Here is a 22,981-nt window from a genome sequence, read left to right on the forward strand (position 1 = left end):
AAAGAAAAGCAATGATTGGAGTCAAAGTCGAAAAGATGATCATTTTTTAGTTTTCTACTTTTAAAAATTAAGCTTAGAAATATTATTTTATATATGCGTCTTTTTGTTTTGTTATATAGCTTTGATAAACATTTTCAAAGTCTTGGTCAATTTTTGAAATTTGGTTAAGAATTTAAATATGTTCTCAAGCAAAGTGAAAAACTTACTAATGAAAGTATACAAAAATAGAAAAACAAAATGGTTATCGAACGACATTTTAAAAATCATGCCTTTTGATTAAATTTCACCATTAACAAAATCAATACACTTAGCTTATTCTAATACATGTTGTGGTAAAACAGTGGAGTGATTTTTTTTATATCCGAGCATCGAGCCAACATACACGCACCTCGATTAATTTCATGGAGGCAACCATCTGACCCTATAATATATTTGGTGTCGGAAAACACATAGGAATTAATTCCTAAGGTAGTTGGCCATCATCCACGCTAAATTTAGTTGGTAGGATAAAACAAATGAAGTTTTCACCCATAGAAAAATTAATATATTTAGTAGGTGATTGGCCAATTATAATACAAAACTTTGAAAAGTTTTGAATAACTTTAGATGTTTGGCCTTTGCAGTAGGTTTGTGGACACAATCAAGAATCTTTTTTCTTTTTTTTTTGTTCAACTTTTCATGTGGACTTTTTGACTGTCACATGCTCTTCCTTGGTTACCTTCACATGGTTTTATCCACATAAATCTAAATCCAAATTCCTTTGAATTTGCAGATATGGACAGATGGTGGATTCCCAATTTTTTGACAGCTTAGGACTTTTTTTTTCCTTATTAAAGACATGATCTAAGTAGTGCCAATCTGATGGCTAAATACTTGTCTAATTGCCAATGTCTCCCTTTTGGTCTCCCATCTTGTGAACAAAACTTGTCTGTTTGTGGTCTAATTTAAGAATCTTGTGCATCTCTTTTCTTTCTCACAAACAAAAAAGAAATTGTGTTCAAAGGCTCATTTTACTATGTCAGATCAAGGCTTTAATTTGTTTCTTAATTTGGATGCTTTGGATGCTGCCAAACCAATAAATCCTTTAAGATATTATGTGAAAACTTTCTTCCTTGTCAATTTTTTCCATTGAGCAAATCAATTGTTGGCTGGCTCCAAATATTTCATTTTTCTGAATTCTTTTGCAAATTGGTGGCATTTGTTTACTTGGGGCTAAAGCATTGAGAATCTAAAACAAGATGACAACAAATGTTACTTTTTACTTTTTCTTTTCTGTAATGGTAGGTTCTCAATTAGCTTATTACCGTTTGGCTTTGCAATATTTGGTGTCTAAAAATCTATGATATCTTTCGTTTGTTTGAAGTTATTAAGATTTTATGAAACTTGTAACCTCTAAGAGAACTATGTTTGGGGCTTGTTGACACCCATGTTTGCAATTCCTGTCTTATAAGCTATGTTATAGAAGCCCCATGAAGTCAAAATCTCAACTCTTGAGCATTATAAAACTTCAAAGGTTTTTTAGTTATAATATTCCTTTGTCATAACATTAATGTAAGGAAGAACAAAGGGGAAAACTCAACACTGAAGTATGCAGATCAAATCACCTTTTTTATTTACCATTTGCTATTGAATGATGTATAAACTTATAATTGTTTACTCTTCACTCCTGTGTTCGCAGAGAGCGGAAACAGAACTCTACTCGAAATCGTCATATTCTACAACATCAGACATTCTTTTCTGTGGTAAGTGATTTCCAAGAGAGTGCTTGAGCTTCAATGTTACATGCCCTGAACCTTCAAGTAATGTTCTGACAGGCTTCATGGCTTCCCTTTGACAGACATTGTTAGGATCTTCATTAGAAGCAATGGATTGTAAAGGTTTTCTATGTTGAGATACTAATAATAGTTTCTGCTTTGAGTTTTGCTTCATCTTAAAGTTGTTCTCATTTCCTTTTGCTTCCTTCATCCTTGGGCAAGTTTTCGATTCGATAGGTACAAGCTTCCCATCAACTTGATTGGAGAAAACAAATGTTACCTGAAGCAATGCAAGTAAAACATTGAAACGAGATAAAAGGATAATGGGAAATTTGTTTATTCATCCAACTTGGTGTGTTTGTTCATATAATATATTAAAGATCAAACCTCATCTCCAGCAGAAGCTTGCAAAATAGTATCTGGTACGGTAGTAGAGTCAAAATGGTGCCCCCAGTTGGCTAGATCTTCTTCTAGAGGAGCTCCCACCTGAAAATTTTCCAGTAGCAGAGGTAATAAAATAAGGCAATTTGAAGAAATTCTGTCCTCCACAAATTAGAAGTGACCAACCTGTTGCTCAGAGTTCTTCAACTTGTCCAGGCATCCAGCAAGTTGTGCAAATCCGCCAATGTCAGAAGTTACTTGGTCAGACTGACAAGTTCTGCTCGTTGACGGGTCTTCCTCCATGACCTCGGGCCAACCATTACAATTTTGGCACCGCGTGCAGTTCATCTTTTCATGGATTTCAGACCTGTGCGGTTCAAAATGTACTTGCAATTGAGAAGCAGAATTCTGTCCTTTGATTTGTGTTTATTGGTGATTATTTTATAATTCATGCAGCAGGGGAGGAAAAATATTTTGCTAGCGGGTTTTTTAAATTTGAAAAAAAAAAAAAAACCTCTTAGTTTATTGATAAAACCTGCTTTTACTTAAGGGGAAAAAACTTTGAAATTTAGAATCTTGCCGGGTTAAATTGAGAAAATATAGACATAACTTTTTTAAAAAGACAATGGTTGTAGTGGTACAGGTACATGGAACGTAAAGAATAGGAAAAGGAACAAAAAAAAATGTTGAGCATGGAGAAAACCTCAAAGAGGCGATTCTTCTTCACAACACTGAACAAGTTGTTTGATTAACAGTTGCCAGAGACTAATGAATGCTTTAATTCCAGAAGAAGAAAACCAGTTCGGAATAATGATTTGATAACCATTTTATTTTTAATTTTCTGCTTTTGAAAATTAAATTTGTAAGCAATATTTTCACTCATGTTTTTAAGTATTCTGTCTTTGCATTATTTAAAATATTTTAAAATTCTATGTGAAATTTAAAAATTTTTAAAAAATAATAATTAGAATTTAAATGTGTTTTAAAGAAAGTGAAAGCATACTAAATAAATGGTTAATAAACCAGCATAATTTTAACAAACAGAAAAATAAAAACGAAATGATTATTGTACAGATTTAAAATTTTCCAATGTTGTTGATTCACACTACCCTAGTGAAATAGGTTTAAGCATTCATCGTGGCGTGCTAGCTTCTTGAGTAAAATGTTTAATGTATGGATTGAAAATGAGAAGTAATGATTATCAAACATAATGTCACATCTAGGGCAATGGAATCATAGACGTAGTGATTACCTGATGTTATCATGAAATGAGAACAGGTCACGTAGCTCTTCAGATGAAAGGAAGTTCGCCTAAAAGAATGAAGGGAAAAAAAGTACATTCAAAGAACCTTTTAAGATTACAAATTTGATTTAATGTGGCAATCAACGTTTGCTGATCAACATCATAAATGAGCAATTATTAACCTGGGTTGTAAGGTTTTCTGTTGACTCCTGCTGAATAACTTTCTGTAACCCTTCTTTTGACATTTGTCGCTGGTATACCTATATTTAATACTGGGATATATGAGAAAAATGATTCTAACTGTATTGACAACATATATCATAAAAATTTGAACGTGAAAATGGTGATTAATTTAGCACGATGGACATTTGTATTGGAACCTTTTCTTCAATTGTTCCGGTACTTAAAAACCTGTAGATGAATACTCTCTTCTTTTGTCCATCCCTCCACACTCTTGCAGCAGCCTATTTGTGTGTGGTAAAACAGATGAAAACAAGGAGACCATTAGAAGGCAGACTGCACATTCATATTCTAGAACTCAATGAGAGTCCAAACGAGGGGTTCGACATAGGTAATTACTTGCTTATCATTTGCAGGGTTCCAATCAGGATCAAACAAAACTAACCGATTTCCACCTATCAAATTTAGACCACATCCACCAGCCTTGCTGCTCAAAAGAAAGACAAATTCATCCTGCAAAGTATTGATGAAATGGTGCTTAGCATTATATTATTCCCTCATAGATGTCCTTGAAAACCTTATTAGCAGAAAGCAGTTTATCCGCCCATTTTTCGCTAAAGGAAAACTAAAGCAGATGTTATAAAAGCTGCATACCTTTGACAGGTCATTAAAGCGGTTGACTAACTTCTGTCTTTTACTGATTGATGTGGTTCCATCAAGCCTTAAATATGGGTATCTCCTTTCACGACACAGTTGAGCAAACAAATCCAGCGTCTAAAACTCACAATAAAGATTACGGAAGACCAATAAGTTTAATCTTTTGTATGAAATAGCATATAGTTATCGTTCATCAAGACAGAAACTCAATTTGAATCAGTTGATAACCGAAGTAAATATTTGACACCTTAAGCAATTAGAAGATGAATTTAGCTGGCCTTGTGAATACAAAATACAAAGTACAATTAAACAATACTCATGAAATGTGAAATAAATCATTTAACAGATAAGGGGCCAATTTATTTTGATTCTAAAAAGGTCAGCAAAGGATCTGAAAGTACTTGAGTGTAGTTTGAGACGAGGACAATGCGGTCATCAGTTCTCTGGCGTAAATGGGCTAGTAACCTGGCTAGGACATGCATTTTCCCTGACAATTCAACCCAAGCCCCATCTCCACCAGTCCATGAACCAGACCTAACAAAATTAGAAACTTCTCGGTCAGTGATAACACTTTCAAACCTAAGTCAGTATCTGTAAATATTTGTACGCATGTCGGTAAGCAGGTACATACGTTTGTGTGGTAGAAAAAGAGAGTGAAACACAGCTTACCTTCCAGAGAACATCTCTGGAGGGAAAAAACGAATACAGCTCTCTAATCCTGAAGTTCCAGGACTCCCACTTTTTATAGTATCGTATATAAGCTGCAAGAAGAGATCTTCCACTGAGGTTGATAATTAATTTTATTTTAGAATGGAAAAAATGGAAGCTGAAGGGAGGAGATTGAATAAGATAATCTCAATCCAAAACATATTTAAATAAATAACTTAGAATCGAAAACCAAAGACAGAATTTACAAGCTTAATTTACTAAACCTCCTCCTCAATCTTGAGAATGAAAAAGTTCAAAGCGTCTTTGAGACATGAAAATGATTATCATCTAATTAACCGACAACCAGAAAGATCTACCATGTAACAGAGTTGGATAAAAGAAATCTCTCAAAACTCGAGTAAATCATACCTTTGGATGATTACAAAGTTTCTTAAGTGCAGTTATATAGGCCAAAATCTTAGATTGCTTTAGTTCTTCGGTAATTGCCCGTTTAACCTGTATTGAGGCCACAAAATATAACCCTTGTTTAGTCAGACACAACAACCAGAAAGAATAATTACTTTGATATATGAATAAACTAGGCACTGGGCTGACATTTTTTGATTGTACAAAATGGTTATATAGGTCTGCTTGGAGAGGAGTCAACTTGCAGCAAACGACTTCAACTATCTGCAGTGAAAAATAGAAGCTTACAAAACACAGAACTTTTGGTTTATTAAATGAAGATAAGTTTGTTTAATAAGAAACAAATATTGTCAACATAAATGAAATGTAAACTTCTAAGGGACACCAAATTAAAATTTCCAATTGGAAGTGAGCAAAAGGAAGAATTGTCACAAAATTCTTCAGTAAAAGAAGCCCAAAGGAGACATCAAAATAATATTGTCCTGAACTTCTCCCTAATCTCTAGCTTCCTTGTGGAAAACTCTTCTACTTCTTTCCAACCTAACCTAACATACCAAGAAAGTAGCTTTGATTGCATTTGCATCCAGTCTAAGAACCATAGCGTCCCTTTTTTCTAATAAGAAACCAATACTTTTTTATATAGGTCAGTCCTCCAATTGGCATTGATATAAAAATAATAATAAAAGAAAATATATATCATAATCACGAGAAATAAAGTGAAGAGTACCAAGTAGATTTCACAAAGATTTTTTATTGGGCCATTGAAGATTATGTGGTTTCCTCCAAACCAAGCTTCCCACAAAATAGTTTTGACCACACATTTCCGAAGAGTTTTTGCTTTGTTTTTTAAGGGATGACCTAAAATGGAGTGCATCAATCGCATGAGCTATGGGTAAAGGGCGACGCCAACTAATGTTAAATTGTTAAAAGAGGAGAGACCAAAGATTCTGAGTAGCTTGCAGTACATAAACAAATGGTTGCGATTCTCCGAGTTCTTGGCACGAAGTAGACTATAGGAGAGAGCAACACCATTAGAAATTTCCTTGATATTTTAAAAGGTAGAGACAATTGCTGAAAACATAGAGGCTACTGTAAACCGATTTATGAAGAACCACCTAAGTTCCCGATAGTTAGAAGAGTTTCTACCAAAATTGAGTAGTAAATTGCCACTCCAAAAACAAATCCAGAACTCGCAAAACTGTAACCTGCCTACTTATCTGCTCAAAAATAATTTAACATCCAAAATTTTGGAATGAATAGAAGATATGAAAGAATACTTCATAGATGGACACAACTTCTAGTAGAATACGAGGACAATCAATGTTCCAAACTAACACGACAAGGGGTTAGCACATTTGATGTCAATATGTCATTATTATTCCACTGAATAAGCAAATTGACTGAAATGTGATCAGAAAACAAAGCCACGACCTTGGATAGTTAATATAGAATTTAATAGGCCTTGCATAGAGGCAATCATAAGTTGATAGAAATTAACACCAAAGGAATGATCATGTATACGTCACATATATTGATCTTTTAAGTCCTAAGATAAAATACAGGTAGGAAGTATTAAAGAGAATGAAGGGGGAGTAGGAAAGTCTTTTGTGTCCATAAATATATTTAAATAGCGAATATGCGTGGATTTCTTTATAAAAAGTTGAAAAAAACAAGCTTTTGTAGGAGCTTTTCTTCATTTTTGTAATACACAAGGAACTCACACCAATCAAACTAGATAAAAATTGTTCCGATGAAGCAAAATTATACGTTAAAAATAAAAGATAAAAATAAGTGATGCTAAGATTCACCTTTGTTTATAGATAATACAATGAGTGGCTTACCTTTGGTGGCAAGTGATTTGATAAGAGTGCATTAGTCCTCCGTAGTATAAACTGCCAAGCATATTTTGGAATGCGATTAAGATAACACAAAGTGTGTAAAAAGCCAAGTGAACTAGAATATGTATGTTTAAGTGCCTATTTTTTGGCATGGCTCATCTAACGAAGGAGATTACCTGATTAACCTTTTCACTTAATTCAGTAGAGCGTTGAGCACCTAGCCCTTTCTCTGCCTCGGTAGCAGTAGGTTCTCTTCCACAAATAATTGGTACCTTTCACAAGATGTCAGTGAGTGTGAGTTTTTACCATAAAATATTATAAACTTCAAGAAAGAGAGTAAACACCAAAAACGCCTCCGTCACAAGAAGATATTTCAACATAAAACTCATATCGAAGAATATGAGCATTTGATCAACCTATTCCATAAGAAGAACATTAATATAATAAGAAATAATGTTCTCAAAGACAACGTCATTTCGACATTATTATATGCACTAAAGAATAAGATCCATCAAACCCTTTGAGAGACATAATAACCATAAATTAGAGGAAGAAGGAAGGTGAAAAGAGAGTTCACAAATGTAGAGCAAAATACGAAACACAAGTCAAGCTTGGAACTTCCTATTAGACAAATAATAGCAACCTTAAATTATGATGAGGAAAAAACTTTAAATGCAGGTGAAAAACACGGAACAGGTAATGAGAAAGCGACGCCAACCTATTGGCCTAGAAAGACCTCACAAATCTGCATTCACACGTCCCATTCCATAACACTTCCCCCTCCCCCCTCCCCCCTCCCCCCTCCCCCACCACAAAAAAGATTCTTTTTTTTTTTAAAGGAAGCTTACCTCATAATATCGACGGAAATATGTAACATCACCCAAAATTCCTGGATTGGTAAAGTTAACCATGGCAAAGAACTCTTCTAGATCATTCTGTAGAAGTATATGAGTGAAGGGCGTATTACAAAAATGAAAAATAAGCTTAAAGCCTTAAAGGTATATGAAATTAAGAATTCAAAATAATTCGAGGCAAATGAGTATAACCTACATTGAGAAATTGGCTTCTTAATTCTTATGAAAAGGGAAAAAATATACCTGCATCGGAGTTCCTGATAACAAAATCCTACGCCTGCATGACAAAGCAGCCAATGCCTGAAGAGGAGATAGAGAAATAGTTCCAAATAAAAAAGAATTAGAGTAGAAATAAAAGCCCACATGTTATACCCGATTTGTCAATGTCTGATCATTCTTCAATCGGTGAGCCTCATCACATATGAGTAAATCACATGATTCACTTTGGCTGAACTTCGACGAATGCATACGAAATGTCTCGTACGAAATAATCAGCACCTATTAACGTATGAATAGTAATTCATTTTAATGAGTCCAGCTAAAACATTGTATTTAAATATTCTCAGAATAAGCACATAAATATACCTGCAAAGAACTCTTGGGATGTACAAAGCTGTCAATGCTAGAGACAACATCCTCTCTGGAACTTTCGCAGAGAGCAATAAGGTGAACCCTTTCTCCAACCCACTTCTTAATTTCAGCCTCCCAATTACTCACGAGACTAGTAGGAGTAACAATGATGGCCTTTTTAACCATTGGAATTCCATCAAACCCTTGACAAAGAAGGGTATAAAGTAAGGTGATCGACTGCAATGTCTTTCCCAAACTGCAGGATGATTACCAATACACCTTTAAAGATGTGAGTGAAAACAATGCAGAAGTACCGTGCTTGTGTATTCGTGTTTTGATTGTTTAAATGTTTGAGAGAGAGGAAGACTAACCCCATATCATCTGCCAGAATGCACCCAAATATGTCTGTCCCCTTATGTAGCCCTGAAACACATTCAAACATGAACTGCACCCCCTCTCTGCAGAAAAGTTAAATATGTTCATCTCATGGATTACAGTCAACAAAACTGCATTATGCTTTTTCCAAGACATTTTTCAGATTCAATTTTTTTCTCTCTATTTTACTGCTATGGTTGCTTTTTTGTGATTAAAGAAGTTTGAACTGCGATGAGAAAGACAGAACCTGAATCCTATATAACTGCTTCAGAAATAAAAATATTAAACAGACCATGGGACTATATTGTCTTGACTCCTGCTTGACTCAGGTTGTGAGACAGATTGAATACACTTTTGATCAGGACCATATACTGAAACATGCCATAACATAAGACAGAAATGATACCTTTGATGAGGACGAAGGAAACGAACTAGCAATGGATCAACTATTATGGATGCTAAATTAGTGACATTGAGCTCGGAGTCTTCAGGATGCCACAAGACCAAAGGATCAATCCCAGGTGGTAGAGTCACATTTTCCTCCACTACATCTTTCTCAGTTGTTTTTGGGATAAATAAGTTATTGGAAACTACAGATGACACTGGCCTTGAAGAACCCCATGGGACAAATCGTTTCCGTGCCCACAGTCGACGTGCAAGCTGGTTGTTCCTTTCATCATAGCCACTTGTGCATGGAGGTTTAAAGGGTTTTCTACAGACTGCTGCGCCTTCTGCCACTGAGAGAACTCTTGGGAGCAGAGATTGTCTTCTCACAACCAGGTTACCTCTGGTATAGTATGATCACAAGACTGAACTTGTTATTTTCAAAGTAATAGAAGTTCAAAATGGAAAAAGTCATTTAGACAAATGCGTTGCAAGTGTCCAAGAACAGTAACCAGGGAAAACCCAATAAAACTGCAATACTGAATCCGTAGAAGTAGAAGTTACAAGATCACTATTGTTCTGTTTCTGTCACTATTTAAGTTTTCATCCACTTCAAGCACATCAACTATTATTAGAGGAGCAGTGTTGCTAGATCTATAAGGACGAAAAATCGCTGCTGGATCCAGAAGGATCCTACCGACATATTTCGATGGTCCGTCCAATTTTAAGGTAATCCCAGAAAATAATAAGAAGTTAAATATTTAAAATCGTTTCGAAATTTCATAATTCAAAACAAAGTATTCGAGCAATCTAAGAAAACGGCCATATGTTGAATCACGACCCACCACCATGTGCATGTAAAACAAATTAACCAGTTTCCGATATCAAAAACTTTCAAGTTCTTTTCTCCTCCTCTTCTTCCCAAACCAACCAACGCAGCAAAATTAGAGCCTCCCTGTAAGATAAATTGGCACCTTCCCAATTCGAGGTCTACTTCTTTACTTTACTTTGAATGCAATCCTTAGCATTTGCACTAACTAACACTCGCTAGTTGGAAGGGTGAAAAAAAAGAGACGCCCTAGACTTCTAACAAGCTGGGCTAGTGAATTATCTCACTTCAGTTCAGTCGTGAATCGCGTAGCTAACCGTACATACCTCAATAGGGCATCGACATTCTTCGATTTTCGATCCTCTTCGGATGAAGGAGAAAAACTGGAAGATTGTTCCCCCTCCTCGTCCTCGTCATCTTCAGAGGCTTCGCCATTAATGTCGGTATAGTCGTCGCCTGAATCGCTAATATCAGAAGCTGGAACAATCTCGTCTTCTTCTTCCATGAAAGAGGCTCCTCGATCAGTTTTCTCGCCCGTAGCTGAGAATCTGAGATCGAAATTCAGAATTCCGAGATGTAGGAATTTCTTCCCACAGAGCAGCAATCAGCATCGTTCAAATCTTTTTTATTTTGGCGCCAAAAGGCGGCGGCTTTTCACTGCATTCGTCGAATTACCGAATATGTCCCTGGATTACGGTCTATTGTCAACGTTACCCTTCCCAATATGAGCGTGCTAAACTCAAATTTTATGATAATAATACCCAAATTTACCTTGGGTCAAAGGATTTATTTGAAGTTTATCAAAATGGTCCTAGTTTAATAGTAATTGACATATATCTCCGACAAAAAAGTTGTAAGTTAGATGACCACTTTACATGTGGCGTTTAAATTCCATTTTGGCACTTTAAAATTTAGATTTGTTTCATTTTTTTTTATCAAAGTTGTTTCACTTTTAAATCTTTAATTTTTTTTCGAATTTCTAAAAAGTAACCATATTGATCAAAGTTCAAGTTGTTTCATTAGTTTACGTATTATATAATAGATATTTTAAAATTTCAGAATCAAACGAAACAAATACAATAATCTAGAAATTGTTGTTTCAATTTTTTTTTTCATTTTTTAAATTGGCAAAAGCTTTTATATTCTGTTCGTTTATTACCTTTTTGTTTCCTTTATAAAACAACTTCAGTTGTTTTAACAGTTAATTTGTACTGCACAATAACCTGTTGAATAGTTATGTCAAAGTCGAGAATAATCTCAATAGTTGCAAGTTATTAGATAACAGTATTAAAAGTAATTTTAAAACAAAAATAGAAAATTATTTGAAAAATAGTCTCTCAAACAGACTTTCTGACAGGATTGTAATAAAGAATTATGACTTCTTGCAAAAGACAGTCAAGAATGAAGCTAACTAAACTCACTGCCAAATTTGCAGTATTTTCTTCTCTCTTTTTTTTTTTATTTATATTTTGCCACTGTTTTCTTAGCAGGCTAATATTCTTTCCATTGCTTCTGTTGCCTATCATCAATACAAAGGCTAATCTAAGATAAACTTCTGTGGGAAAAATTACAGCCCCTCCGAGGTGGGGCTAGAGATGTACTATTTTCCGAAAGATAATCAATACTTCATTGAATCACAATGATTTTCCATTATCTAAATCCTCCATTAGTTCGATGTCCTTTCGAGCCGTTATCTTCTGCACATACCCTGCAAGAATTGCAACCAAGTAGAAGAGGCAAATTTGAATTCAGATTTTGGTTTGGGAAAGCAGCCAACATGTTCTGAGATACTACACAATTTTGTCAAAAAGTGTTGGTAAACAACTAAAGCTTGGAGAAATTCTACTGGCATACAGGGAGATATTGAATCAGCGTACAAGAAACAGTCGTTGAAGTATCATCAGAGGATTTGTTAAGAGGCAAATGTTTATGTAGCAAAATACATTTAATATTAACAGTGTAAAAAGAACCTCTCTGGTTGGGAACAAGCATCATATTTTTAACAGAAGTTTCTGTTGTCTGAGCTAAATCTAAAACCAGAATGATCTAGCTCCCTGATCTAGACAGAAAGCAAAGTAATAAAGCTATCAAATTTATCAAGTCTGTGGAGATAACAGGCATGCACTGTTATTCATCCTTCAAAAGAACCTCAATGATGAATAGAATCCTAAGAAATTCAACTGGACTCCTACCAACATGTTCAAATTTGCACTTGCCAGAAACACATCAGTCAAGTTTGCAAGAAAGAACTATTAACTGAGAAACAGCCAATCTAAAAGGAATATTTGCATAAGAATCTTATTATATTTTGAACATCAAGAGTTGCATTGTCATGATATGAAGATTGTCAGCAAAACCCTGATAACACAACATTGCAATATGCCCCAATATTTCCATGATGTGACTGTTTCCATAGGAAAAGTGGAACAAGAATAAGAAGAATACCAATTCCAAGGCAAGGTATACATTTGCAAGTGATCTCTCTTCCCCTTTTGTTATAGTAGCTAACAAATCCAGACCCCTGGCAACTGCGACACTTCCCGGTCCATTCATACACCACTTCTTTACAATCCTACAATTTACAAGAATGGCTTAAAATCTAAGACTCCAGATGGAGATAACTGGTATATGTGCGAGGTTGAAAAGGGATTTTAAAACACACCAATGCAGCCTAAATTTGAGGTGAAAAGTATTAGCTAAAGCGTGCTAAGTTTGTTGGTAATATAATATCAATACTTGAACCGTTACATCATACATGTATATTTCCAGCTTCCAGATCATTGAATTGATGTGACAATTTGCATTCTAAAGCAATACAGAATAGTCCCTTAAATGAGTCAATAACATACGTTTTAGGGCACTAAGCAGAGAAATCACTACAAATTGCTTTCCACAATAAGCGGAATTAGGAAAAAGTAGAAGCACAAAATCAAAAGTTGATACTGCGAACAAAGAAGAACCATGTCAAAAGTTCCGAGGACAATAACAGACCTCCACTTGGGGATCACACCGAAGCCGACGGTCGATCTCCTCCGGCGGGACAGGGGAAGAATCCGGATAAGTCATAGGAAGCGGAAGAACGTCGCTGTCATCGGCCAAGTAACTCTCTCTATCCCGTGACCATTTTTTCTCCATGGCATTCACTTTAACGCTACCGTTTCCGCCACCCGACCTCCCCGCACCATCGACAGCGGCGGAGGAAGCTCCTCCGTCATACTCTGGTCCAAGTCGAAAGCCGCCGGCCGCATCGGTGGCAGCAACGGACGGGAAATTGAACAACCGGGAAAGTGAAGGGCCCACCGGGGCGTCTCCGGCGGTGGCGCGGCAGCGGAGGAAGGAGGGGGAGAGAGATGAGGATTGATGACGAGCAGTGGCGGGATTGGAAGGGAAGAAAAGGGAAGTAGGGTTTATGGCGAACATTACCCGAATTATTGAACCCAATTGGATTTTTCAGCTTCTGGGAATCAACAGAACAGTCGACGGAGGATGGAGGTTATGGGTTGTGGCCACCGGCGATTGCATATGCCATAGAATGAGCAGCTATTGATGGAGGATTGGGATTGGGCAGAGCATTGGGGGCCACGAGCATGGGGGTTTTGTTGGGTTTAATCTTTTTTAGTTACAAATTTAATCATTTTCTAAATATTGAAAATTTGGTTTTTTTATTTAAATAACATATGGTGGGATTTTATCTTAAAGTTTGAATCTGTATCTGTAGTACATTGCCATTATGGAATTAAAAATAACTTTCTAAATCTAAAAAAAAAATCTTTAAATATTGTTGGAGGCCGATTATCACATGTCAAGTATCAACATTAAAAGTACTTAGGTTAAAACTTGTTTTGAATTATAAAAAATTGTTAAAGTCCTTATCGAAAGCAAGAGCTGAGCTAACCATTCTCTATTATAATCCTACTTGAATGGTCGGTGCCGACCTGAAATTGTATTCAAGAAAATGTCGAATAAACTCTTTAAATCCGACAACACGTCCCGTTTTACAGATGGTCAGACGATCGTTAGTCCCATATCGGGATTTCTGTCGGATCCAATCTCTATCAATAGAGTGTCTGCTCCTAGTACGTACAATGAACGTGGATCCATTTGCATTCATCCAGTTAGATCGGATAAGAGCTGACTTGCTCGTCGGAATACTAATATTGTTTTGTAGGTTATTCTTAGGATTAGGAAGATCATTTCGTGCGCTCCGGCCTACCTAAAAGTAAGTCCGTCAAATTTTCTTGGAAATTGAGGTGGAAACACATATTAAATTTAAATTTCACAAATCAGGGAGGATTCTTTTAAATTTAGTTCTATGTAAAGAATCACCCCAGATCAAAAGAGGACCGAGTGTAGTAAACGTAAAACCAAACAAAAACAGAAAAAAAAAAGAAAGAAAGAAATAGTGAATAAATTTGCAAAAATTTCGTTACAGTAAAAATACTTTACCATTTTATTCTCTCCTCATTTACCCATTACCCTAAAACCCAGACTTTCTATTTTTCTTCATAACATTCTCCATCTAAACAATTAGCCGCCACCACCCTCTCTCTTATCTCTTGACAAACTCCGGCGACACGAGAAGGGGCGGCGCGTCGACGAAATTCGGCGTATGCGTCTAAGGCGGCGGCGGAACCCTACGGTATAACTACAACCACGAACGGCGGCGGTGTAGTAGCAAATCCGGCGACCTGCAGCAACAAATCGCGACTATCCACGGACGTTCGACGGCGGCAGATTCCAGCGGTGGGGCGGTGACCGTGCAGACCCGGCAACCCCCTTCCAGCGAGTCTTCTCCCGGAGTGACAGATCGTAGACACCCAGATCCGGCGACCCTCCTATGAACCATATCTGATATAATTTCAAACTCACGACAACTCGATTAGCGATTACCATCACTCCGGTGATTAAGCAACGTAGGTAAGTAAGGTACGCGATTCTAAAGTTTTTTAATAGTTGAACTGTATTAAGATTCTGAAATATTTTGGTATTTGGACTATTTTGATTCTGAAAAACTTTGTGAGCGAATGTTTGTATGAGATTTTGGTTCTAAATCAGTTGCTATTTGAACTGATTGTATAAGAGTAAATTGGTGGAGATTTTGGACTATATTATGAGTTTATGTTGACTGTAAATTGAGGGTTATTGGACTGGTTTATCAGTGCAAGTTATTTTCTGAAATTTGTTATTATTGGAGAGTTTATGTTTATTGAAATTTTAGGATTCTTTGATTACTTTTATGAGTTTATATTTGCTAAAAATTAGGAGATTAATGGATTATTATGAGCTTATGTTTATGGAATATTTTGAGTGTTTGAAGTTTATAATTTTGAAATTGTGTGGATATGGGAGGTTTGAAATTCACATGTTCTAATAAATGATTGAATTTTTGTACTAATTGTACATGCATTAATATTATATTTTCAAACAAAAGAAAGAACAAAAGAGGACTAAGTAATATGCTTATGTAGGGTTTCGGCAATGAAAATCCTCAAGTAATGTGCTGCTAGCGCACAAAAATTCTCAAGGAGTGTGCAAGCGCAAGCTACTATATATTCTGGGCCAATGGACACGGAACGGTCATCAGTGCCTGATCATGATGAGAGAAATGGTCATGGGGAAGGAGGACACGATGACTTTGGATGGAGTGGAGCAGAAAAGTCTAGTAAGCATCGGAGTGAGGATCATCGGAAGAATAGTCGAGGGGAGGAAAAAGACCACAGAAGTAAAGATCGAGACCGATCCAAGAGACGTAGTGACGATGCACCAAAAGAAAGGGAGAAAGAGGTAAAAGATTCAGAAAGGGATCGAGTTCATAGTCGGGACAGGAGGAAGGAAGAAAGAGATGAGCATGAAAAAGAAAGGAGCAGGGGTAGCAAAGTTAAAGAAAAAGAATATGAGAGAGAGAGAGATAGAAAAGATCGAGGAAAGGATAAAGAACGTGGGAGGGAGAGACAGTTGGAGAAGGATAATGTACGAGGACAAGACAAAGAAAGGGGAAAGGAGAAAGACAGGGACAGGGATAGGGATAGGAAAAAAAAAGAAAAGGAAAAGGACAGGTCAAATGAAAATGAAAGAGAAAAAGGGAGAGAGAAACACAGAGATCAAGAGGAGAAGGAAAGCTGTAGGAACACTGACAAGGAGAGAGGAAAAGAGAAAATTTTGGAAGATGACAGGAAAGCAGATCAAAACAAGGAGAAATCAAGGGAATTGATTGGCAGTAAAAATGATGAGGAAAGAATTGATTGGGCTGGAGATGCGGGTAAGGATTATATGCTAAAAAGTGATGGTCAGAACCGGGACAAAGATGATGTTGATCAAGGGAATGCTGTCCGGCATTTGGGAGGTGAAGAAAATTCTGATGGTTTGAAAGTTGGAGCTCAGCCTTCTTCAGTTATGCTTGAGGAGCGCATTCGGACGTGAGTAGAAACTACCCCTATGCTTTCTATAAATATGTTTTGTCATGTTTCTATATCTTCAATTTACCTGCTAAGGATACTTATTCTTCCAAATTGGTCATGGGTTTGTGGCAATTCATAACCTTCATATGTTTTTGAATTTCTGGTGAGTGCATAGGTAATAACGAACTCCAGCTGAATTTGATTCTGACACCTTCTTGATGTGTCTAAGTTTTGACTTATAATTCCATTATAATTTGATAATAAGGTTTTCCTTAGGTAGATTAAACTAAAATCAATGCAATTGTATTTAATATTTGTTTTATTCTATTTAGAAGCTTTAGCTTGAAAATTGTGTGGTGATATGATTACATTGCTTGTTGATTTGTTAGGAAGTAATGTTGATGACCAAGGTTTTTACTTCCTTCTAAACTTTTGAGCTGGACTGAAATTATATTTTACTTAAGAGACGAGGTAGTGATTTGAAATTTGAAAAGAAAATGAATGGTATAGAAGCAATGTAAATTCGAGCAGGGGAAGAGAAAATCCCCCACCTAGGATGTCTACGACTCTACAAAAAAACTCAGTCGAGATTAATCAAGAAGGGACTGATTACAAAAAAATCTTGTGAAGGGAAAACATATTGATATCATGCTTCATCCATGATTAAATACTAGCACATGTCAGTATTGAATCAAATTCCAGAGGCAAAGGATCCAGAAGTTCTTCGTTTTCTATGGTTTTGGTAGACCATTATATGACCATAACATGGTAATAGTGCTCTGAATGTAGGTTGTAATTCATTTCATATTTGATAATATCAAATAAGTAAATAGAAGTTCTTGGTTTTCTATGGTTTTAGTAGACCATTACATGGCCATAACTTGGTAATAATGCTTTGAATGTAGGTTGTACTTCATTTCATATTTGATAATACCAAATAAGTAAATAGAACAGCACATATGAAAGATGCATTATATCACCTAGGTATCCGTTTATCAAGTTTTATATATCATATCACATATATTTGTATAATTTCTCTTATTAAGAGAATGATTTTTTTGGAGAGGGAAGGGTAAACCTGTAAATTATCAACACATGGCCATAACTTTCGATGTCGTGTTCAGGTTTGATGGTCAGTTGGACATCTACCGAGAACTTAATTTCTTAAGAGTTTTTCAATGCCAAATAGCGTAGGATCTGGAAATAGTCCTATGAGATTGATTAATTGAGGTAGGCATAAGCTTCCTAGGGGACACCCTTAGGTAGGATCAAGAAAATTATAGACTCCATTACATTCTTATAAGTACCAAATAAAAGAAAGGATCCCTTTCAATGATAATAGATTCAGTCTATAAATTCGCGAAACAATGTAACTGATTCCATTCATATCCTGTTTTTGTCCCATTTTGCTCTAGCATCTTTTCTTATGTACCCATACACTCAATTTCACTTCGTTCTCATATTTACTATCTTGGTGCAGCATGAAAGAAGACAGGCTAAAGAAGCAAACTGAAGAATCTGAGGTTTTATCATGGGTTAAAAGGAGTCGTAAGCTTGAGGAGAAGAAACTTTCTGAAAAAGAAAAAGCATTGCAGCTCTCAAAGATTTTTGAGGAACAGGTTAGTTAACCGCATAATACGAAGATACTTGCAATCTCTACTTACAATGACGCATTTGTGTTAGATTGTAATTGTGGCATTTTGGAATTTCTCAGGACAATATTGATCAAGGTGGAAGTGATGATGATCTTGCAGCAGAAGATACAACTAGTATGGATACTTCCTTTTTGTTTTCCTGCATGAATATTTTGTGGATACATAGATGTGGGAATAATATAAGTCTATCCAGCTCACTTCCATATTTCAATGACTATGTGGGTGCAATAAGGATAATTATGGTGTAATTAATATATGCAGTAGACTGAGAAATATAAGACATCCCTCATTCTTAGAGCATGAAAAGGCAATCAGATAACTTTAAAGCATCTTCGCATGCCTCATTCTTCTTCCCCTTTGGTTTTATTTTTATTATTTCTTCCACGTCTGATTGAAACCTAACATTGTTTTAAAATTCTGAAGAGGTGTGTATGTCTCAAGATGGAAAGAAGGGTGCCTAGAAGTTAGAGAGAGATTACTGAGTTTTGATGTAACTATACGGGTGGCTTATTTATTTCTGTATGCAATTGCCAGGTAATCTAGCAGGAGTTAAAGTACTTCATGGCGTAGATAAAGTACTGGAAGGTGGTGCAGTTGTCTTAACACTTAAAGATCAGAGTATCTTAGCTGATGGTGACGTTAACGAAGGTAAACTACGTTGGTTATTTCTCTTTAGTTTCGGGGCCAAAGTTATCAAGTATTTATATTTTTTAATGCATCAGACATGGATGTACTTGAGAATGTGGAAATTGGAGAGCAGAAGCAGAGAGACATGGCCTATAAAGCAGCAAAAAAGAAAACCGGGATCTATGATGACAAGTAAGTCACTCATTTAAGCGTTCTATGAACTGGTATGTAGTCTTCCTCGCTTATTTTTGCCAATTTTTCTAGGTTTAATGATGAAAATCATGGTGAGAAAAAGATTCTTCCACAGTATGATGATCCCGCAGCTGCAGATGAGGTGTTCAATTTTTCCGTCTTCAGTTTGTCTATTTCTTTAAACTTATTTAAGGATATCTATATCTTATTTGTGTTGTTTACTTGAATCATTTCTAAAATTGGAACATAAGGTTCGTCTAAGAACTGTAACTTGTGTTTCAGGGTCTAACTCTAGATGAAAGAGGACGTCTTACTAATGATGCAGAGAAGAAGCTTGAGGAGGTAATTCATACTTCTCTTCGAACTCAAGATGCTGGTTCCTCCTTTCCTAGTTAATTGTTTAATGGTTTTCGTCTGGATGTTATTTTAGTTTCTGTAATTTTATTCTACATTTCTGCCCTACCCATCATGATTTGAAATGGTTCAGTATATTATTTTGCTTCTTTTTGAGCTTCCTGCTGTTGTCTTTGCAATTTGCCAGCTTCGGAAAAGATTACAGGGAGCTTCTTCAGTCAATCACTTTGAAGATCTGAATGCATCAGTGAAAGTCTCACATGATTATTACACTCAAGATGAGATGCTTCAGTTTAAGAAGCCCAAGAAAAAGAAATCCCTTCGAAAGAAGGAAAAGCTAGATATCGATGCCCTTGAAGCAGAAGCAATCTCTGCTGGATTGGGTGTTGGAGATCTTGGTTCTCGAAATGATTCTAGAAGGCAAGCACGTAAAGAGGAACAGGAAAGGTCTGAAGCAGAAATGCGGCATAGTGCGTACCAGTCAGCCTATGCTAAAGCAGATGAGGCATCAAGATCTCTCCAATTAGTTCAAACTAGTTCAATCAGATTAGAGGACAATGAAGATACTTTCATTGCAGACGATGATGAAGATCTCTATAAATCCTTGGAGAGAGCAAGAAAATTAGCTCTTAAGAAGCAGGAGGAGGCAGCATCCGGACCAGAAGCTATTGCTCTTCTTGCTACAACAACGACCAGCAGTCAGTCAACTGATGATCATAACACAAAAGCTGGAGAGGTGCAGGAGAATAAGGTTGTGTTTACAGAAATGGAAGAATTTGTATGGGGTCTCCAGCTTGATGAAGGTATTATTTTCCTTAATGTCTCTGTTTGGTGCACAAGTTATTGATGTTCACATTGACTGTTCTTTTAAGTCCCTCAATCAATCTTAAAACACTGGATATTCATTGTCTTTATTCTCTCCTATCTCCCCCACCCCATTGGGCTTTGGGCTTTGTTAGTGGTTCTCGTAGGCTTCCTATCTACCCTCTGAACTGTGCCCATCTTTCTTGGGAGTTTCAAGCACAATTTTCTTTTCGTCCAGAAAGATATTTTTTCCGAGTGCTTGCTAAAATGTGACCTGTAATGTCAAACAGAAATTCTTACATGCTATTTCTGTATCATATTGATGTCATTTTTAGAACTTTATCATTGCATATATAAGGTTTTAAAAAAATGAAATAAACGAGGATAACAAGGAAGAGTTAACTTGGGATTCTTTTTCTTTCAGAATCTCATAAACCTGAGGAAGAAGATGTCTTTATGGATGATGATGAAGCACCAAAAGAATATCATGAAGATGAGAAGGATAAGGATGGTGGGTGGACTGAAGTTAAAGATACTGCTGAAGAAGAACCCACACCTGAGGATAATGAGGCAATAGCTCCAGATGAAACAATCCATGAAGTTCCCGTTGGAAAGGGATTATCCAGTGCGCTGAAGCTGCTTAAAGATCGAGGAACTCTGAAGGAAAGCATTGAATGGGGTGGCAGAAACATGGACAAGAGGAAAAGCAAACTTGTTGGTATAGTAGACGAAGACGAACCAAAGGAATCGAAGTCAAAGGAATCCCGTTTATCTTCTTTGGTTGATTACAAAAAGGAGATCCACATTGAGAGGACTGATGAATTTGGGCGAATTGTAAGTTTGCTTGATTCTATAATTTACTCAGCCATATTAGTTTACTTGCATCACATATTCATTTACTGGTTTTTATAGCCTGTTTGCCTAATGGTGATGCCTCCTCTTTCAAATGAATAGAATTACTTTTAGGATAATGTGTTTGTTATATTTCAAATTGCCATACCTAAGTCATGCTTTGCCCTGCCCTTTCTTTATATTTTGTTACAATGTTGAAATGTGCTCCCCACCCCAGAACAAACAATAAACCTACACATTCAAGTTGTGCCACATCTCAATTGTTGGCACTCTACAGTTTTTGCCTAGAGTTGCTAATTTCGTCTTCTCTCGTTGCAATGGAGTTTGATTATAATTTCCGACCAATATTTTCCATGGACAGCTTAGGGTGTGATAATATTCCTATGCTTGCAGTCCAGGATTCTTTTGTTCTCATTTGTGCTCTTTTACTGTACCAGATGACTCCAAAGGAGTCATTTCGACAGCTTTCTCACAAGTTCCATGGCAAGGGACCTGGCAAAATGAAGCAAGAAAAGCGCATGAAGCAATACCAAGAAGAGTTGAAGTTGAAGCAGATGAAGAATGCAGATACACCTTCTTTGTCAGTGGAGAGAATGAGGGAGGCTCAGGCACAACTAAAGACCCCTTATCTTGTTCTCAGTGGTCATGTAAAACCTGGGTATGCTTGGTTTTCATTTGAACAAGTATTTTGCCTTGTGTTTTGGTATTTACTCATTCAGTTTATAACTGTTTTTTGGTTTTCTTTAATGTTTCCAGCCAAACGAGTGATCCAATAAATGCTTTTGCTACTGTTGAAAAGGATCTCCCAGGCGGCTTGACACCCATGCTTGGTGACAGAAAAGTGAGTATTCTCGTATTATTTCTTTTGAATTTTTATCATTAAATGAATTTATAGTACTGAAGAAATTCTCCAGAGTTGGTAGATTTTGATAAAATAAAAACATATTCAATATGTGAGATTTCTAATCATATTTAGACCTTAATTTCTGGCCAGTATCAATTCTTATGTTAGTCAGCTGCTTCTCTATTTGAAATTTCAACAACTGCCTCTCGTCCATGAGTCTCACAATCCCATTCTTATGTGATCTAACTAAACACAAACATTTTATTCTTATTATATTCTCAGGCTTCCATTAAAATTCATCCTTTTTTTTTCCCGAACTTTTTCCACAAATAGAAAATCTAATAGATTTCAAATTTATTCACAATTATTTTCCATTTTGAGAAGGTCAAATATATGTTCTACGTCTCCCAAGCAAAAATGTTTCATTTTCATTTCGGTGCAGATTATATTTACTAATATCTCCTTTTTGTTCTTATTTCCAAAACTATCTGACAAATTTTCAACTGCCTTGTTACCAAACTTCTTATTCTCGGAATTTTAGCATACCAGATCCCTCCTTTTATGTTTATTTGTTTTTGTCAGGTTGAACATTTCTTGGGGATAAAGCGTAAAGGCGAACCTACGAATTCAGGCACAAAGAAGTCCAAAGTTTGAAGTTTCCACATCATTTCACGAATTCAGGCACATCCTTTCACATTGACAAGGCAATTTTATGGTCTCCAAGGCCTTATTGATCCAACTGTGCCGAGTGGGATGGCCATTGCTCAGCAGATAAAAGTTACCTTCCTTTTTTTTAAGGAAAAAAAAAGAGGTGTTTATGGAAGTGAAGGACAATAGAACTTTTACTGTAACTTTTTCACTAGTGTCCTGTTTATGGCCCTCTGGTGTAAATGTCACTTTGTTACATTTTAAATGACCTTTTGATGAATTGGAGGGCTTTTTTGTAACCCATCATCATTGGGTCTTCCCTTTTTGTACATTTTATATTATCAATGAAATATGTCTCTTACCAAAAAAAAAAAAAAAGTTTGAAGTTTGCAACTTTAACAACAATTAGTAGCAAGAAACCATGTTTAGTTCATCTTATCTTACCAACTAGACTCAACGATCGTTTGT

General features: G+C 36.1%; 3 protein-coding genes across 5 annotated transcripts; 1 reads left to right on the plus strand and 2 right to left on the minus strand.

Annotated features, from left to right (window-relative positions):
• Positions 1-1,589: 1,589 nt before the first annotated feature.
• On the minus strand, positions 1,590-10,751 carry RAD54 (DNA repair/recombination protein). The gene is made up of 21 exons (XM_022293639.2): positions 10,466-10,751; positions 9,333-9,713; positions 8,923-9,009; positions 8,567-8,807; positions 8,354-8,479; positions 8,225-8,281; positions 7,976-8,062; positions 7,304-7,399; positions 7,131-7,181; positions 5,479-5,553; positions 5,293-5,379; positions 4,885-4,976; positions 4,617-4,749; positions 4,213-4,332; positions 3,958-4,071; positions 3,759-3,842; positions 3,561-3,638; positions 3,388-3,446; positions 2,322-2,502; positions 2,142-2,240; positions 1,590-2,034 (listed from the first exon to the last, which is right to left on the minus strand). The coding sequence occupies exons 1-21, from the start codon at positions 10,642-10,644 to the stop codon at positions 1,696-1,698; spliced, it is 2,766 nt and encodes a 921-aa protein (XP_022149331.1). The 5' UTR covers positions 10,645-10,751; the 3' UTR covers positions 1,590-1,695.
• A 790-nt stretch (positions 10,752-11,541) lies between these two features.
• Positions 11,542-13,745, minus strand: SCO2 (protein disulfide isomerase). Its single transcript, XM_022293455.2, has 3 exons — positions 13,131-13,745; positions 12,585-12,711; positions 11,542-11,847 (listed from the first exon to the last, which is right to left on the minus strand). Exons 1-3 carry the CDS (start codon positions 13,557-13,559, stop codon positions 11,774-11,776), a joined length of 630 nt encoding a protein of 209 aa, XP_022149147.1. The 5' UTR covers positions 13,560-13,745; the 3' UTR covers positions 11,542-11,773.
• Positions 13,746-14,634: 889 nt separating this feature from the next.
• DOT2 (SART-1 family) lies at positions 14,635-22,816 on the plus strand. 3 transcript variants are annotated; one of them, XM_022293499.2, is made up of 13 exons: positions 14,635-15,065; positions 15,608-16,555; positions 18,018-18,156; positions 18,252-18,306; positions 18,727-18,840; positions 18,915-19,011; positions 19,084-19,153; positions 19,294-19,353; positions 19,553-20,168; positions 20,594-21,003; positions 21,459-21,679; positions 21,778-21,862; positions 22,448-22,816. In XM_022293499.2, exons 2-13 carry the CDS (start codon positions 15,702-15,704, stop codon positions 22,517-22,519), a joined length of 2,793 nt encoding a protein of 930 aa, XP_022149191.1. In that variant the 5' UTR covers positions 14,635-15,065; positions 15,608-15,701; the 3' UTR covers positions 22,520-22,816. The 3 variants fall into 3 exon arrangements, with proteins under 3 accessions (XP_022149191.1, XP_022149190.1, XP_022149192.1); XM_022293498.2 differs by having other exon boundaries at positions 14,635-15,056; XM_022293500.2 differs by having other exon boundaries at positions 14,635-15,052.
• Positions 22,817-22,981: the final 165 nt, after the last annotated feature.

Source organism: Momordica charantia, assembly GCF_013281855.1.
Source record: "Momordica charantia cultivar OHB3-1 chromosome 10 unlocalized genomic scaffold, Mcharantia_2.0 BLBB01000010.1, whole genome shotgun sequence".
NCBI lineage: Eukaryota > Viridiplantae > Streptophyta > Magnoliopsida > Cucurbitales > Cucurbitaceae > Momordica > Momordica charantia.

Bases quoted from the DNA above. Each gene is read 5' to 3' on its own strand.
- RAD54 (XM_022293639.2), bottom strand. From the start codon at position 10,644: ATGGAAGAAGAAGACGAGATTGTTCCAGCTTCTGATATTAGCGATTCA. The intron at 3,447-3,560 runs GTTAATAATTGC...TCATTCTTTTAG, and splicing joins CAGAAAACCTTACAACCCAG to GCGAACTTCCTTTCATCTGA. The intron at 2,241-2,321 runs GTTGGTCACTTC...GAAAATTTTCAG, and splicing joins TGAAGAACTCTGAGCAACAG to GTGGGAGCTCCTCTAGAAGA.
- SCO2 (XM_022293455.2), bottom strand. From the start codon at position 13,559: ATGTTCGCCATAAACCCTACTTCCCTTTTCTTCCCTTCCAATCCCGCC. The intron at 12,712-13,130 runs GTCTGTTATTGT...TGTAAATTGTAG, and splicing joins GGTGTGATCCCCAAGTGGAG to GATTGTAAAGAAGTGGTGTA. The intron at 11,848-12,584 runs GTATTCTTCTTA...CAATTCTTGCAG, and splicing joins TATACCTTGCCTTGGAATTG to GGTATGTGCAGAAGATAACG.
- DOT2 (XM_022293499.2), top strand. From the start codon at position 15,702: ATGGACACGGAACGGTCATCAGTGCCTGATCATGATGAGAGAAATGGT. The intron at 19,012-19,083 runs GTAAGTCACTCA...CAATTTTTCTAG, and splicing joins ACCGGGATCTATGATGACAA to GTTTAATGATGAAAATCATG. The intron at 19,354-19,552 runs GTAATTCATACT...GCAATTTGCCAG, and splicing joins CAGAGAAGAAGCTTGAGGAG to CTTCGGAAAAGATTACAGGG.